At 34.3% G+C, this 13027-nt stretch overlaps 1 protein-coding gene across 1 annotated transcript; it reads left to right on the top strand.

The window, feature by feature from the left end:
- The first annotated feature begins 6701 nt into the window (after positions 1-6701).
- On the top strand, positions 6702-12314 carry LOC138323570 (golgin subfamily A member 6-like protein 25). Its single transcript, XM_069268263.1, has 4 exons — positions 6702-7784; positions 9578-9745; positions 10795-11023; positions 11387-12314. The coding sequence occupies exons 1-4, from the start codon at positions 6852-6854 to the stop codon at positions 11788-11790; spliced, it is 1734 nt and encodes a 577-aa protein (XP_069124364.1). The 5' UTR covers positions 6702-6851; the 3' UTR covers positions 11791-12314.
- Positions 12315-13027: the final 713 nt, after the last annotated feature.

The following is a 13027-nucleotide window of genomic DNA, read 5'->3' as shown; positions in this document are numbered from 1 at the left end:
ATTAAATTTGCCAGATACGATGTATAAGCTGTCAAATATGATGTCTGAAACAGGCGATACCATAAAGGTATGTATTTAACCACAGATTACCAGATTACATCAGGGAAGTTTAATGAGGGAACAGGTAAAAAACACTAACGTCAACACTGACACAACTCGTCCAATGCTATTTCGCATTAATTATAAGCTTGTTTGTTTGTTTGTTTGATTGATTAACGTTCTATTAACAGTCAGGGTCATGTAAGGACGGCCTCCCATATATGCGGTGTGTAACGTGTTTGTAGTGCGAGGTGCATGTTTTGGGAGACTGCAGTATGATGTGTATTCTTGTATAGTGGGTTAAGGAGTGAACCATAACTTCATGTATAGTGGAAATGCTGTCCATTTTATGGTGCTTTATCACTGAAGTATGCTGCCAAAGACACCAAGCAACACACCCCATCCGGTCACATTATACTGACAACGGGCGAACCAGTCATACTCCCTGTATGCTGAGTGCTGTAAGGGAAGAGGAGAAAATGTTGCAGCCAGACAGGGATTCAAACCTGAGGCTCTCCGAACACTAGCCGAGTGCTCTACGGACTGAGCTACCTGGTTACTGATGATCCACCCAGTCCAATCCCACTATATACTCCATTCTTTCTCGAAGTCTTTGCCCTCAAAGACATACAAGACCCTTCCAAACACCACCACCATGGGTTATTTAGTTGAGTGCCATTTCTGTAACAGGAGAGGAGAAAATGTAGCGCCAGACGGGAATGCGAACCCGGCACCCTCCGAACACTAGCTGAGTGCTCTACCGACTGAGCTACCTGGTCACCAATGATCAACCCAGTCAAATTCCGCTACAGCGCTAAGCAGGAGCAGAAACCACCACTTTTATAGACTTTTGTGTGTGCCTCTAAGCTAAATAATGTTATTTAAGTCTATCATTTTTAATGACATGCTGTGGAACAAAGGACCATAAGCTAATGAATCTCTTCTCTGAAATATGATGGTAAATAAATTACAAACCCAGACAGTTGTAAAAGACACTAGCCTTATTTAATTTGATATTTGTTTTCAGTCATTACTGAAACAAAATTTTTAGTAAATATTTTGTTTCTCATGAAGATAATATTAAGCACACAGACAGGTCCCATATCTTGCCAAATTTTTTTTTTGATAATACGTAAGGATATTGCTTTGGATGAATGAAAAATTAAGTCCCACCCAACGAATCGCCTAGCTGTTAGCGCTATCGGTTGGTTTTGGTCGTGATTTACGGGTAGTGTCGACTACGGTTCAGAGATAATGAGCTAGGCAGTCACGTGGTCTTGTGATGTCACAGTAGTCCGCAGCTACACAAGGTAAGCCTAGTACTATACATCTATACAGCACATACATGTATACGTTAGATCTACAATTTGAGTTTTTGGAGTAAATGGTTATTCTAGCTTTATGATTAAGATATTTTCAGTTTCAAAACATTCCATTTACACCATTTCAAACATTCAAACAAGAATATATCTAACTTTAGATTAGATAATCAGTCCAATTCGATAGCGATATCAATATGATGTTCGGATCAGTCTGGACTGAGATTTAGATAGCATATTATGTAAATTTCTGTGTAATAAAAAAACAATATAATATAACGCTATCTTTTTACGAGTAAAATCCCATAATTTAGCATGAATATATCTAGAATCCATGTTTTTATTTCAAACTTCTGCCACAACGATGCAAACACGGCACAGTTTTTGAGTAAAAATAAAATTTGGACGGTTATCAGTTAAGTGATATTGGAGTAACAGTACCGAACTTATACCGAAAATAATATGTATATCTATATTGTTGCCTTTGAAACTTTAACGTTTACTAAAAAGCAGAAATACATCAATGATATTTCTGATATATGTTTCTTAATTACAGTATAAGTGTAGATTTAAATTCATTATTTCAAAATCGTACTAAATCCTTAAAATAGTATATTCATTGTCGATCCTTTTGTATATCATACTGAAATTTAATAGTATGATATATTATACAATTATCGACCTATTTTCAGGTGGATACGGTGAGTTATCAACCCGAGTAAGTGATATATCCCGAGGCCGGAGGCCGAGGGTTATATCATTTTCGAGGGTTGATAACTCACCGTATCCACCTGAAAATAGGTCGATAACTGTTTTATTATATGACACTTACATGATATTAACCCGGCTCTTCAAAAAGACTTTAAAATCTAAAAAAAAAAAAAAAAAACAAGACGATATTTGCAAACTTTCTGTTTACAAAAGCAATTATATGTAGTATATGGTAAATATCCAAATGCTTCTTGTTAATGGTTTAGACTGGTAGAACTGGAAAAGTGTATCAACTGCAGCCCGTCTGGCATTCTTGAACGTTTTCCATAAATTGAAGTTTGCAGTTCTCACTGTTGATCGCAATAAACTTGCTGCCTTCCGCCATATATGTTGCCGACTATAATATTGACGTCACAATAGATTATCCCAACGTCATTGAATGAGGGAAACTCCTGTTACGCTATATTTGGGTACGACTTGACGTCAAAAGTGATTATGACGTCACATTTCAAGGGAGTTTTCCTCGATCTATTTTTGACACAGGTTACTGGACTCGAGAGAGGTATCTGGACTGAGTCCAGTAACCTCGCGTGCTTTTTGCCGCCGATTTCGGGGTTGATATCGCAGTTGATGAATACTTCTGAGAAACGTATTGACCAATCAAAATACAGCAAAAGCACCAGTCATATAATAAGAACATTTATCGTATAATCCAAAACGTAACCACATTAGTGTTCAAATGAAAAATGAAATTACTTGTATACAGGCATTATAAATAGATATAATATCTTGTACCTTTTCAAAAATATACTAAGTGATATTAAAAATAAGTATATATTTATATATAATTAGTGTGGTAATGCTGTAACCCTTCTTGTATGACTATACATGTAGATTCGAAACGGTGAAAATACATGCTTAGAAGTTTTACTAATACCTTAGAAATTACGGTAGATTGCTATATAGATATGCCACGATTCCGTAATTACAGTATTAGACTGGAATAATGTTTAAAGTTTAATCTTTAGTTGAAATAGTTCTTAGAACCATTTTTGTTTCTGAATAAGTCAACTTCCATTATTGTTTTACCTGTGTACGACATATATATATCCTAGGTATGATCAGGGATATTTTATTTCCATTTGCTTTTACATTTTAAAAATGGAGGTGACAATAAAAAACCTACAGCATAGATGTACGGGGTTTCCATAATTCAAATCACAATCCAATTAACAGATGTCCTAACCTGATTGACAGTAAGACAATAGCAAATACCCGATATAGTCCACCGAATAGCAAATTGCCCGCGGCCAGGTAATTACAGGTGAGTTCGATGAATGGCGTTGTGTACAGGTAAACAACATCCTGGTCCAGGTATTAAATAACCATCAAACTAAAGGCATGGCTAATTATATATCTATATCGGAGTATCTACTCGTATATCGATTAAAAAATTGAAAGCGACCGCACGGTCTGAAAAGATAGTTTGTTTTGTTTAATATCTCAATATTTAGATCTTTTATAATATCAAAAATAATTTCTTTCTACCATATGTTGAAACGTTTTACGGTATTGTAATAAATGTATCTCAATTTCTTCGGTTAACAACACACAACACGATGTTTGTAATGATCAATCATCGGTGTGTACGTATGTCAATACTTTAATCAAGGATTTCTTAAATTGCTACATGTACGTAAAATTTCATTTTACAGTCACAAACTTTGTAATTCACAATGTATCAAAGATACAGACTATAGGAAAATTATTATCTAATTAAAGCTTATTCGTTGCTGAAATCCTCGACAAAAAATCCGAAACTTTTATTTCTGTGTGGATTTTCTTTCATAATTACATGAAGATACCTGCTATTAGAGCATAAATTAGAGTATTTGAAACATCGAATTTCACTCTTTTAGTTATTTACATTCGAGCCAAAGTTATTTTACGATTAACTTCACTCAAAAGTAATCATAAAAAAATCGTTGATCGGCTTTTCCTGTGATCGTCGATGTAAGTGATAGCACATCAGTTATAGTACAGCTATAAACCACGGACTATTGTGACGTCACATGGTTTAGAGCTAGAAAATATGCATAATCGGGCGGCCAGAATTTTGGACCTCGATATCAACTTCTTACGGGTTATTCCGGTCGCGCGCAGCACGGAGAGGTTTCTACACATGATTAAGGCCATTTCCAGCATAAACTGAAATTATCATTTTTGACTGCACAAATCCTTTAAGCACACAGACAGGTCCCATGTCTTATAATATTCACTACTCTCATTCAAGCTTAATAAACAGACCAGAATCAAGTGAATCAGGTGATGCAGTCATACAATATTATGTAATAGTTAACTGTCTGGGTGTAAAAAATAAAATAAATGTTGCACAAGTACAGTATTCACTTCTTGCATTTTCATCTAAATTATCATTACCTTTGTAATTTAAAACTCCTATTAAGATATCAAGATTTTTACTGGTGAAATTTGGATAATGTTTTTCAAATCTACCAATAACAACATTATTTTGGTGACCAATCACTGGAGGCGACGGACATGCGAGAGCTGCCATGTAAAAGGATTATTATTAAAGATGCTCCACCGTCAACAGAGCATAAATGGTATTCATAATTTGAAGAATAATTGGTGTTTAATCGTGTATATATATGTCTAGTTAACACAAAATATAATATGAAATGATTTATTTTGCCTTAGGTGCATGCGCAATCAGTACATCATTCCATATAGGATATATAGTGCAACGGAATTTTTTCGGGATGCAATTAATTATTTTCGATATTTTAAACTTGAAGTAAAATTAGAAGCTCAAACTTTTCAACGATTGTAATGGTGTAAAGTAAGTAACTTTTGTAACTGAAGAAAAATATGAAATCGTCTGCTGCTGTTTTTGATAGTGAAAAAATACCATTTGTCAGCGGTGGAGCATCTTTAAAAAACAATCCACTGGAACACTTAATATTTTACTCTGTAAGTTTAATACAATGCACATTGTACATGCATGCATTTAGATATCTAATCTTAATTATAATAACATGTTCATGACAAGACTCTTTGCAGCATAATTCAGGGCCCAATATGGGCATATATCTGGATAGGGGATTTGGTGCCGTAGATCATGAGTTCTAGGCCTGGATAGGGCACGAATAATAATCAATATATTGTCATCCTTAGTTAATTTGTGTTAATTTGATATGTCTAATTAGGTATATATTATAGGTATATTTGGACCTACCAGAATGTACATAGATCATTTCAGACATTTTGGTGGTCTAGCTTTAAAAAAAAAATAGTAAAAATCATATCCTACATGTTGTATAATAGGGTGGATCGAAAGCTTGCAGACTCCATAAATCTACCTGACCTAGCCTGACTTTAGCAGCTAAAAAGTCCTAGCTTTCCTCTATATCCTAGACCTGGCACATCCTTAAATGATCCTAGTTGTTACTGATGGTTATATTAGAATATAAAATAATAATCAAATTTATATTTTGCTTAAAGGTTGAGTCTGTATCATGAAATTAAGGGAAAATGAACGTTAAAGGTACAATTCAGTGTAAGAGAACATTAAAATTTGTACATATATATTTCTAATGGAAATTAGATCAGTTGGTTTTACTGTTATATGCCAGAAACACCCATGGTAGTGAAATGCATGTGAAATGTTCATACTCGCTCGCTGTCCGCCATTACACATTGTGGTCGAACATCTTGTTTGCCAAACCCTGTCCCATGCTCGTAATGCAACTTTTGTCTAGAACTGCTCAAATCGCTCTGACAGTAGTGTGTTTACCTTATTAGGTGAATTGTCTTGTCTAAAAAGTCATTTTATCACCTCCTCAGTGGTTCTGTAGTTCATTTGTTTAACGTGTACGACTTTGGCTCTGGTATGGGTACAGCGTACATACTGTACCTGCTTAATCGTATTGATCATCATCAACGATTTGTAATTACAACAGTATCAATTAAAATATTTAACAATTACGTGGAATTTGTCAATATTTTGTGTTATATGTTTCATAAGAAATGTAGAACAATACATTTATGCCATATTTTGCTTCTTGGTTATGTAAAAGAATTAGCCTGAGTGAATTGTCCCTTTAATAAGCTCGGAAAAAAAATCACATATCATACAAAATTATAATTGATTTATAATGGAAAAAATTATGGACAAGTTGGCTGTGTTAAAAACTTTGGATTTGAATGTTAAATTTTAAAACTTTATCTGTAAAAAAGTCTAGAAACCTGATGTCAGGTGTATACCTGGTAGTATATATTTTTTTGTGAAATGAGTGGGTACAAATGTATATGATATAACATGGATATCATGAGAGTGATTTTGGTCTGAAAGTTGGGAAGGCACATACTGATCATAGGAGATGATAGATGGGTAATAAGAAAAACACATTCTCTTTTGATATTGAAGAAGTCATGTGACAACTGTTATGACATGGACCTGTTGTCTGTATGGTTTCTATGGAGACCAACCAAACTTATACAATATATTTTACTATGATGTTCTGTGAGATTGTTATACAGCCACAGTGTTGAGATGTAAGACTGTAGGCAGTTAGTGGTAAACTGATCTCCCCCTATATACACACACCTCCCCCGACATTCCTACAAAGCTGACACACAGCCTTGCTGCAGCAACTTATGTGTGTTCTATAGCATACATCAGGAGCTTTTCAGAAAACTCTGCACGTGGATCCCACTTAACTTGAATGTTACAGCGTATAGTCGTACCAAATATCGACAGCTATGGGTAATGTCATTAGTTCATGTAAGGAGAAAATTACACAGCCATTTGTAAACAGGAAAAAGACCCGAAAAAATGGCAGTACTTCGAAAGAGAAACAAGATGAGGCAAAGCAAAGTGATTTAGTGGAAAATGAAGAAAAGGCCAAACAAAGTGATTTAGTGGAGAAACAAAAACAGTCCAAACAAAGTGATTTAGTGGAGAATCAAGAAAAGGCCAAGCAGAGTGATTTAGAGGAGAAACATCTAAAGGCCAAGCAAAGTGAATTAGTGGGAAAACAAGAAAGGGCCAAGCAAAGTGATGCTGTAGTAGAGAAACAAGAAAAGGACAACAAACAAAGTGATTTAGTAGAGAAACAAGAAAATGCCATGCAAAGTGATTTAGAGGAGAAACATGAAAAGGCCAAGCAAAGTGATTTTGAGGAGAAACATATAAAGGCCAAACAAAGTGAATTAGCGGGGAAACAAGAAAGGGCCAAGCAAAGTGAAATAGCGAGGAAACAAGAAAAGGCCAAGCAAAGTGATTTAGAGGAAAAACAAGAAAAGGCCATGCACAGTGATTTAGTAGAAAAACAAGAAAAAGCCAAGCAAAGTGATTTAGAGGAGAAACACAAAAAGGCCAAACAAAGATATTTAGAGGAAAAACAAGAAAATACCAAGCAAAGTGATATAGTGGAGACACAAGAAAAGGACGAACAAATTGATTTAGTGGAGAGACAAGAAAAGGTCAAGCAAAGTGAATTAGTGGAGAAATTAGAAAACAACAAGCAAAGTGATTTAGAATTAAAGCAAAGTTTAGAAGATAAAGAAATAATAGTCAAACAAAGTGAATTAGTGAAGAAACAAGGAAGAGACCATGTAAATGAACTGTTAGAGGATAAAGAAGAAAATACCATGAAAAATGAAGCTGAATTAGTATGGAAGAACCAAGAAAAGGCAAAATTTTACTTTGTGTATTAAAAAAGAGAGAAATCGTAAATCAAAGTGCAATACCAAACTGAATTAGTAAAGTGAAAAAATCGTAGAGATCAAATACAGGTCAGAAGACTACATGGGTCAAATTATAGGTCTAAGTTAGGACTAACCTGACACTACCCAAATTGGAACGCTTTAAAAATATGTGATACAGAATTTTCCGTTTACAATCAAAACTACCAAACAAAAAATAAGGTGCTGAATAGTAAGTGTGACTCTTTTAGATGTTTTTTTCTTTCAGGTTGCTTATTATCTGTATTTAAAAACAAAAAGAGTAAAATTGTGAAAAATTCTGGGAAACGACGTCGGGCGAATGTATTTTAAAACAAGAAAAACGAATGCACATTGTGGATATTTTTGACAGATATGTGACGTAAATAAACTAAAAAAAAATGTTTTAACTTTCCTTAAATGAGTTCAAACATTTTTTTTTATGTCTATACATTTTTTAATCAAACTATATGTAGGAGATGTTCCATTTTGGACACTCAAACCTGTTGAAACACGGGGCTAGACCAGGCTTGCTTCAAGCTCTCTATTTCAAAATATATGTACTGCTGACAAGTAAACGAATCATAAAATTAAAACTGAAGACAACTATTTGTGGAAAGTTAAGAGAAAAATCCGGATTCATGCACACATTAGAATTTTTTTTCAATTATCTTCAAAAAGAGTTCCAATTTGGGTTGCGCCATGTTAGGTTTTTACAAGCATCAATTTGATGTAGAGTTTCTCAGCCAAATTCTAATGTTAGATTATATCCCCTTAGTTTGAAAATAAGACATGTATAGAGACAAAAATCATCATCCAAATTAATATTGTAGTGATCATTTTAATACTCACGAGAATGATTGAAAATCTTAAGTTGGAGGTACAGGGATAAAACTTCAAATCTGTGATAAAGAAACCTATATACAGTGATGTATGGTATATTGGAGATAAGAGTCATAAGTATACTGTATACTGGTGTACTAGAAATTATATTGTTCTGTGCAGTCTTTGTAGGTGACAGTACCTTACTGTAGAATAGTTATACCCTAGCTGGACATGAACAATACTTCATATAATGTATATGCATAGCTGGTTTCTATATGACAATACACTAGACTATATAACAAAATATTAGATTATTTTATATTTCATTTTTTATGAGCAGCAAACTACCTTTAGTTCAAGGTTTCGCAGTCTGATTCACATGAGCAAGTTTTCAATGATAGTGATTCTTTTCCACAGAAATAATTGTTGTAAGTTATATTCAGCTTGTGCTTACATCAGGTATACCTTGTACAAAAATTTTCTCACATAGATTGCTGTACTATTAGTATTATTTTTGGTCAGTAGATACATGTATATATATTCTACGTATCTAATAATGAAGAATGTATTTTACCTTTACTAGATCAACTGGTCCGAAGTGAAGCCTAAATGTGTTGTTTATATCATTGCAGATGAAAACATAGTCAGTTTACAAGCCCATTACCTTTCCAAAACAAAATTTAAATAAAAAAGATTCTTAAAAACAAATATAACATCATAAAATTGATATTGAAGATCTAAGATGAGGTTACAACAGCAAACAAATGCACAATTCCCTGTAAGATTCATTTCACTGTTTTGACATTTGGGGCAGCCATAGTCAACTAACGTGTGGTAATTAGGATGACTGCGGGAAACAATTTACAATCTGCATTGTGAAAATTAATCGTGATTATCATTGTATTGTATATCATGAAATGTTATTTATTTTGTTGTAGACGAGAACAGCCTCAGTGGGAGAGGACAATGCTGTATCAGTCCTTGAGAACAAACAAACGTCAATCTTAGACAAATTAGGAGAGTTAAAAGGTGTTCTAGATCAGCTCAGCACCAAGTACGGCGGTGTAACTACAGCATCCAAAAAGTCCTCAACCATGTCACTACCTGTGAGTATCATTTCTTTTGTGTGTTTATTGGACCACTCTCTTAAGGGGCTGTGGTGACTGAGTGGTTAAGATGTATCAACATTAACACAAGCCTTCTACCTCTGGGTTGCGAGTTTGAATCCCATGTGGGGCAGTTGATAAGTACTGACCTCTAGTTGGTGATTTTTGTCCGGGTACTGCGGCTGTCATCCACTTATAACTTTAACATCCTTAACTCAGTCACCCCTGAAGACACATTTAGGCTCTTCTAAATCAAAGACTAGATCAGTCCATTATGAAATTTTAGGGGTCAGAGGTGATTAGTAAAATAACCCTGGCTGTTACCACAAATGTTAAAACTTATCAAACATTTTCCCTACACTCGGAAAGTATTTCAGTGGATTATTGCTTACAATAGCCAAAAAAAACCTTATGATCATGATTGTGTAACTTCTAATCTGACTTGTAACCAAATGTTTTAAAAAGGGATTGAGTTAATTGATTTTTATTACAACACTGATGGATTGTTTGATGAACAATTTTCATATATACAATTAGATTTGTAATTTCTTATAGCATGATTGCTAAAGAAACTGCAGACTGTAAGCATATAGCCCCTGGCTATTCTTGTTTTATGAACCAGAATCAATTTGATTTGACTATTATTCATCAAGACATTGGTGTGTAACAGGTTGCTAATGAGTTATACGTATGCCACTTTATAGCCTGCATCTATTGTGCTGAATAGAGCTAATAGACAGACTATTGAGTAGGTTTGGAATCATATTTATAACTATTACCTTGGAAAACACATAAAATGCTTATTTAAAGACTTATAGTAAAAAAGAATGATGATGTGTTTCTTCATTAGGGAGTTACCTCCCCTTACCTTCATAAACACCACCATGTATGCCCTGTATATAAAAATATTGTTTTATTTTTATTTTGTTTGTTTGTACCACCTGTTTAATCCTATTGTTACCTTTTTACATGTTTTTTGTCATTAAAATATTTGGAAATAGTCTAGGAATTTTAAAAGAATGTTGATAACATTGTATTATTTGTTACAGAATGGTGTTGTCCATGACATAGTCATCAATGCCGATCCAGAGAACCCGCCTGTCATCGTGTTTGTACTCTTCACACTCCTCAAGGAAAGATGTCGGGTGTATGGATCATGTCTTGTTCACTCGAGTGTGGCCAACGTTCCAGACCGATTACGTAACATCTTCAGTAACGAAGATGACAAATCTACACGGAGCAGCCACCAGGTTGCGATCACAGTTATATGGAAAAAAGGTTTGTTTAATGTAAATATAATACTGTAACTGTCCATTAAAGAAAGTGTTTGTTTTAAAATATCTTGGTGCTTTATACTTTATAGCTGATAATTTCCCCAGAGATTATTTTATGATTAAAATAAAATCTTCTATGTTCAAATTGCACAATTTTTGATTTGCGAAAATGTCTGGCTAATGGTATTCACATTTTACTTTATCAGCAGTTTGTTTCGTTTTACTTCATATCCTATCAATAGTAGATAATCTAGGAGAGTCATATTATTTTGACCTGTTACATTGACAACATACTTAATATTTACAAGTGTAAGACTATTGTTATTTAGATGATAGATACAAAAATAACATTTTTATTCACACATAGTTGAGAATGGACCAACAATGATGGTTTCGCCACATAACCAGACAGCTATACAGGGGGAAGCCAATATAGCCAGATACATAATGCGACTCATTGACCAGGATTACGACACCGCAAACCCAGTCGCCACAACACAAGTCGATGATTGGTTAGATTCCGCCCAACAACAGCTTCACCGTGGCAACTCCAAAGAAAAAGCTGCTGCTGTCAAGTCTCTCAATGCCAGACTAGGACGAAACGATTGGCTGGTAGGATCTGAAATCTCATTGGCTGATATGGTGATGTGGGCAGCATTGCTACAAACCAATCAAATGTCTAGTGCTCCGAACAATGTGAAAAAGTGGTTGTCAGCTTGTGATAAAAATTCTGTGTTTCAGTTTGCCAAGACTGTACTGAATGGAAGTTAAAAAATACAGTGTGGACAGTATATATATAGGTTTTGTTACAGGAGTATTAGCATAATTTTATAACTGATAACAAAATCAATATAACCAGCACATCAGGGGGTTGATACTCTACTAACTTATTTTAAACAATGGCCAGCAGTACCACCAGGTAAGTATTTCTGGCAGTCCTCCTAATTTCCGATCACATTTAAAAAATAGATATAGATGTTTTCTTTCTTTCAAGTATCAATATAAAGTATGATAGAAAAAATATTTAAATAATTACCTCCACTTTTTCAAAATGAGTGATTTGTTAACTGCCATGGTCTTGTCTTCTACATATATATGTCAGGCCAAAATGTTTTATATTAATTGATCTGATCATATAAGATAGGATATTTTAATATGTGATGGTCCAGCAGACCATTAGCCTTACAAAGTCCTTCCAATATTGTGGTGGTCTCGGGCCACAGGACAACAGTTAGTATCAACCCCTGCACATACATAAATTATTTGCTATTGGAATACAAGTTTTTTGGAATGAACATGAATGATCTTTTGTTGTGTTTTGTTTTCTAGAAAAAATTCTCAAGTTGGATGTGAAGGCCTCTCTGGTTTCTCATTCTTATACTGTCAAACAATAATAATAATTCGTGTACCATGTAATACCCGATAATGTTTGTGCGGGAGTATTGTTTCTATTGGTGATGGAATGACGTCAAAAGATAATGTCTAGCACTTGCGTCATTTCAGCGGGAAGTTTTCAAATAGTTATGTTCCATCACTATTGTAAATACTGGTTCTGCACAAACGTTATCGGGTATCACGTGGTGGACGTGAATTAGTCCCGTTGTCTATAATGTCTAACAAAAGGTAAATCACCCAGTTTCGTCTGTTATTGAATTCAAGATAGTGACACTTGACTTATAAGCCAAATATATTGACACATCATTATCCTGTTTTGTCTATTTCTATACTCACTCCATAAATCTTATTCCTTATCTTTCTTAAGTATTTTTATGGTTACAACCATCATATCACATACATTTATACTTCCGCCCTCAGAACATTAAGTTCATGTCAGGATTCTAGTCTTGCTATTTAATGAGATGACATTATGGAACAGGATTCAGTTTAAACAATTTCCATGTCAACAGCTGACATAGATTAATATTGTCAAAAGTAATGTTTTATCATTTCACTCTAATATGGAATATGTATTCTTGTTGTGACTTCAGAGGCAATCTCGATTTGCACT

This window comes from Argopecten irradians, chromosome 5 (genome assembly GCF_041381155.1).
Source record: "Argopecten irradians isolate NY chromosome 5, Ai_NY, whole genome shotgun sequence".
In the NCBI taxonomy this organism is placed as follows: domain Eukaryota; kingdom Metazoa; phylum Mollusca; class Bivalvia; order Pectinida; family Pectinidae; genus Argopecten; species Argopecten irradians.
Note: the sequence above shows the minus strand (reverse complement) of the source record. Positions and strands in the feature narration are given on the sequence as shown.

What these genes read in the sequence shown, in the direction of transcription:
- LOC138323570 (XM_069268263.1), top strand. Translation starts at nt 6,852, where the DNA reads ATGGGTAATGTCATTAGTTCATGTAAGGAGAAAATTACACAGCCATTT. An exon ending in TATGGAAGAACCAAGAAAAG is followed by an intron (nt 7,785 to 9,577) that starts GCAAAATTTTAC and finishes ATTTTGTTGTAG; the next exon opens with ACGAGAACAGCCTCAGTGGG. An exon ending in CACAGTTATATGGAAAAAAG is followed by an intron (nt 11,024 to 11,386) that starts GTTTGTTTAATG and finishes ATTCACACATAG; the next exon opens with TTGAGAATGGACCAACAATG.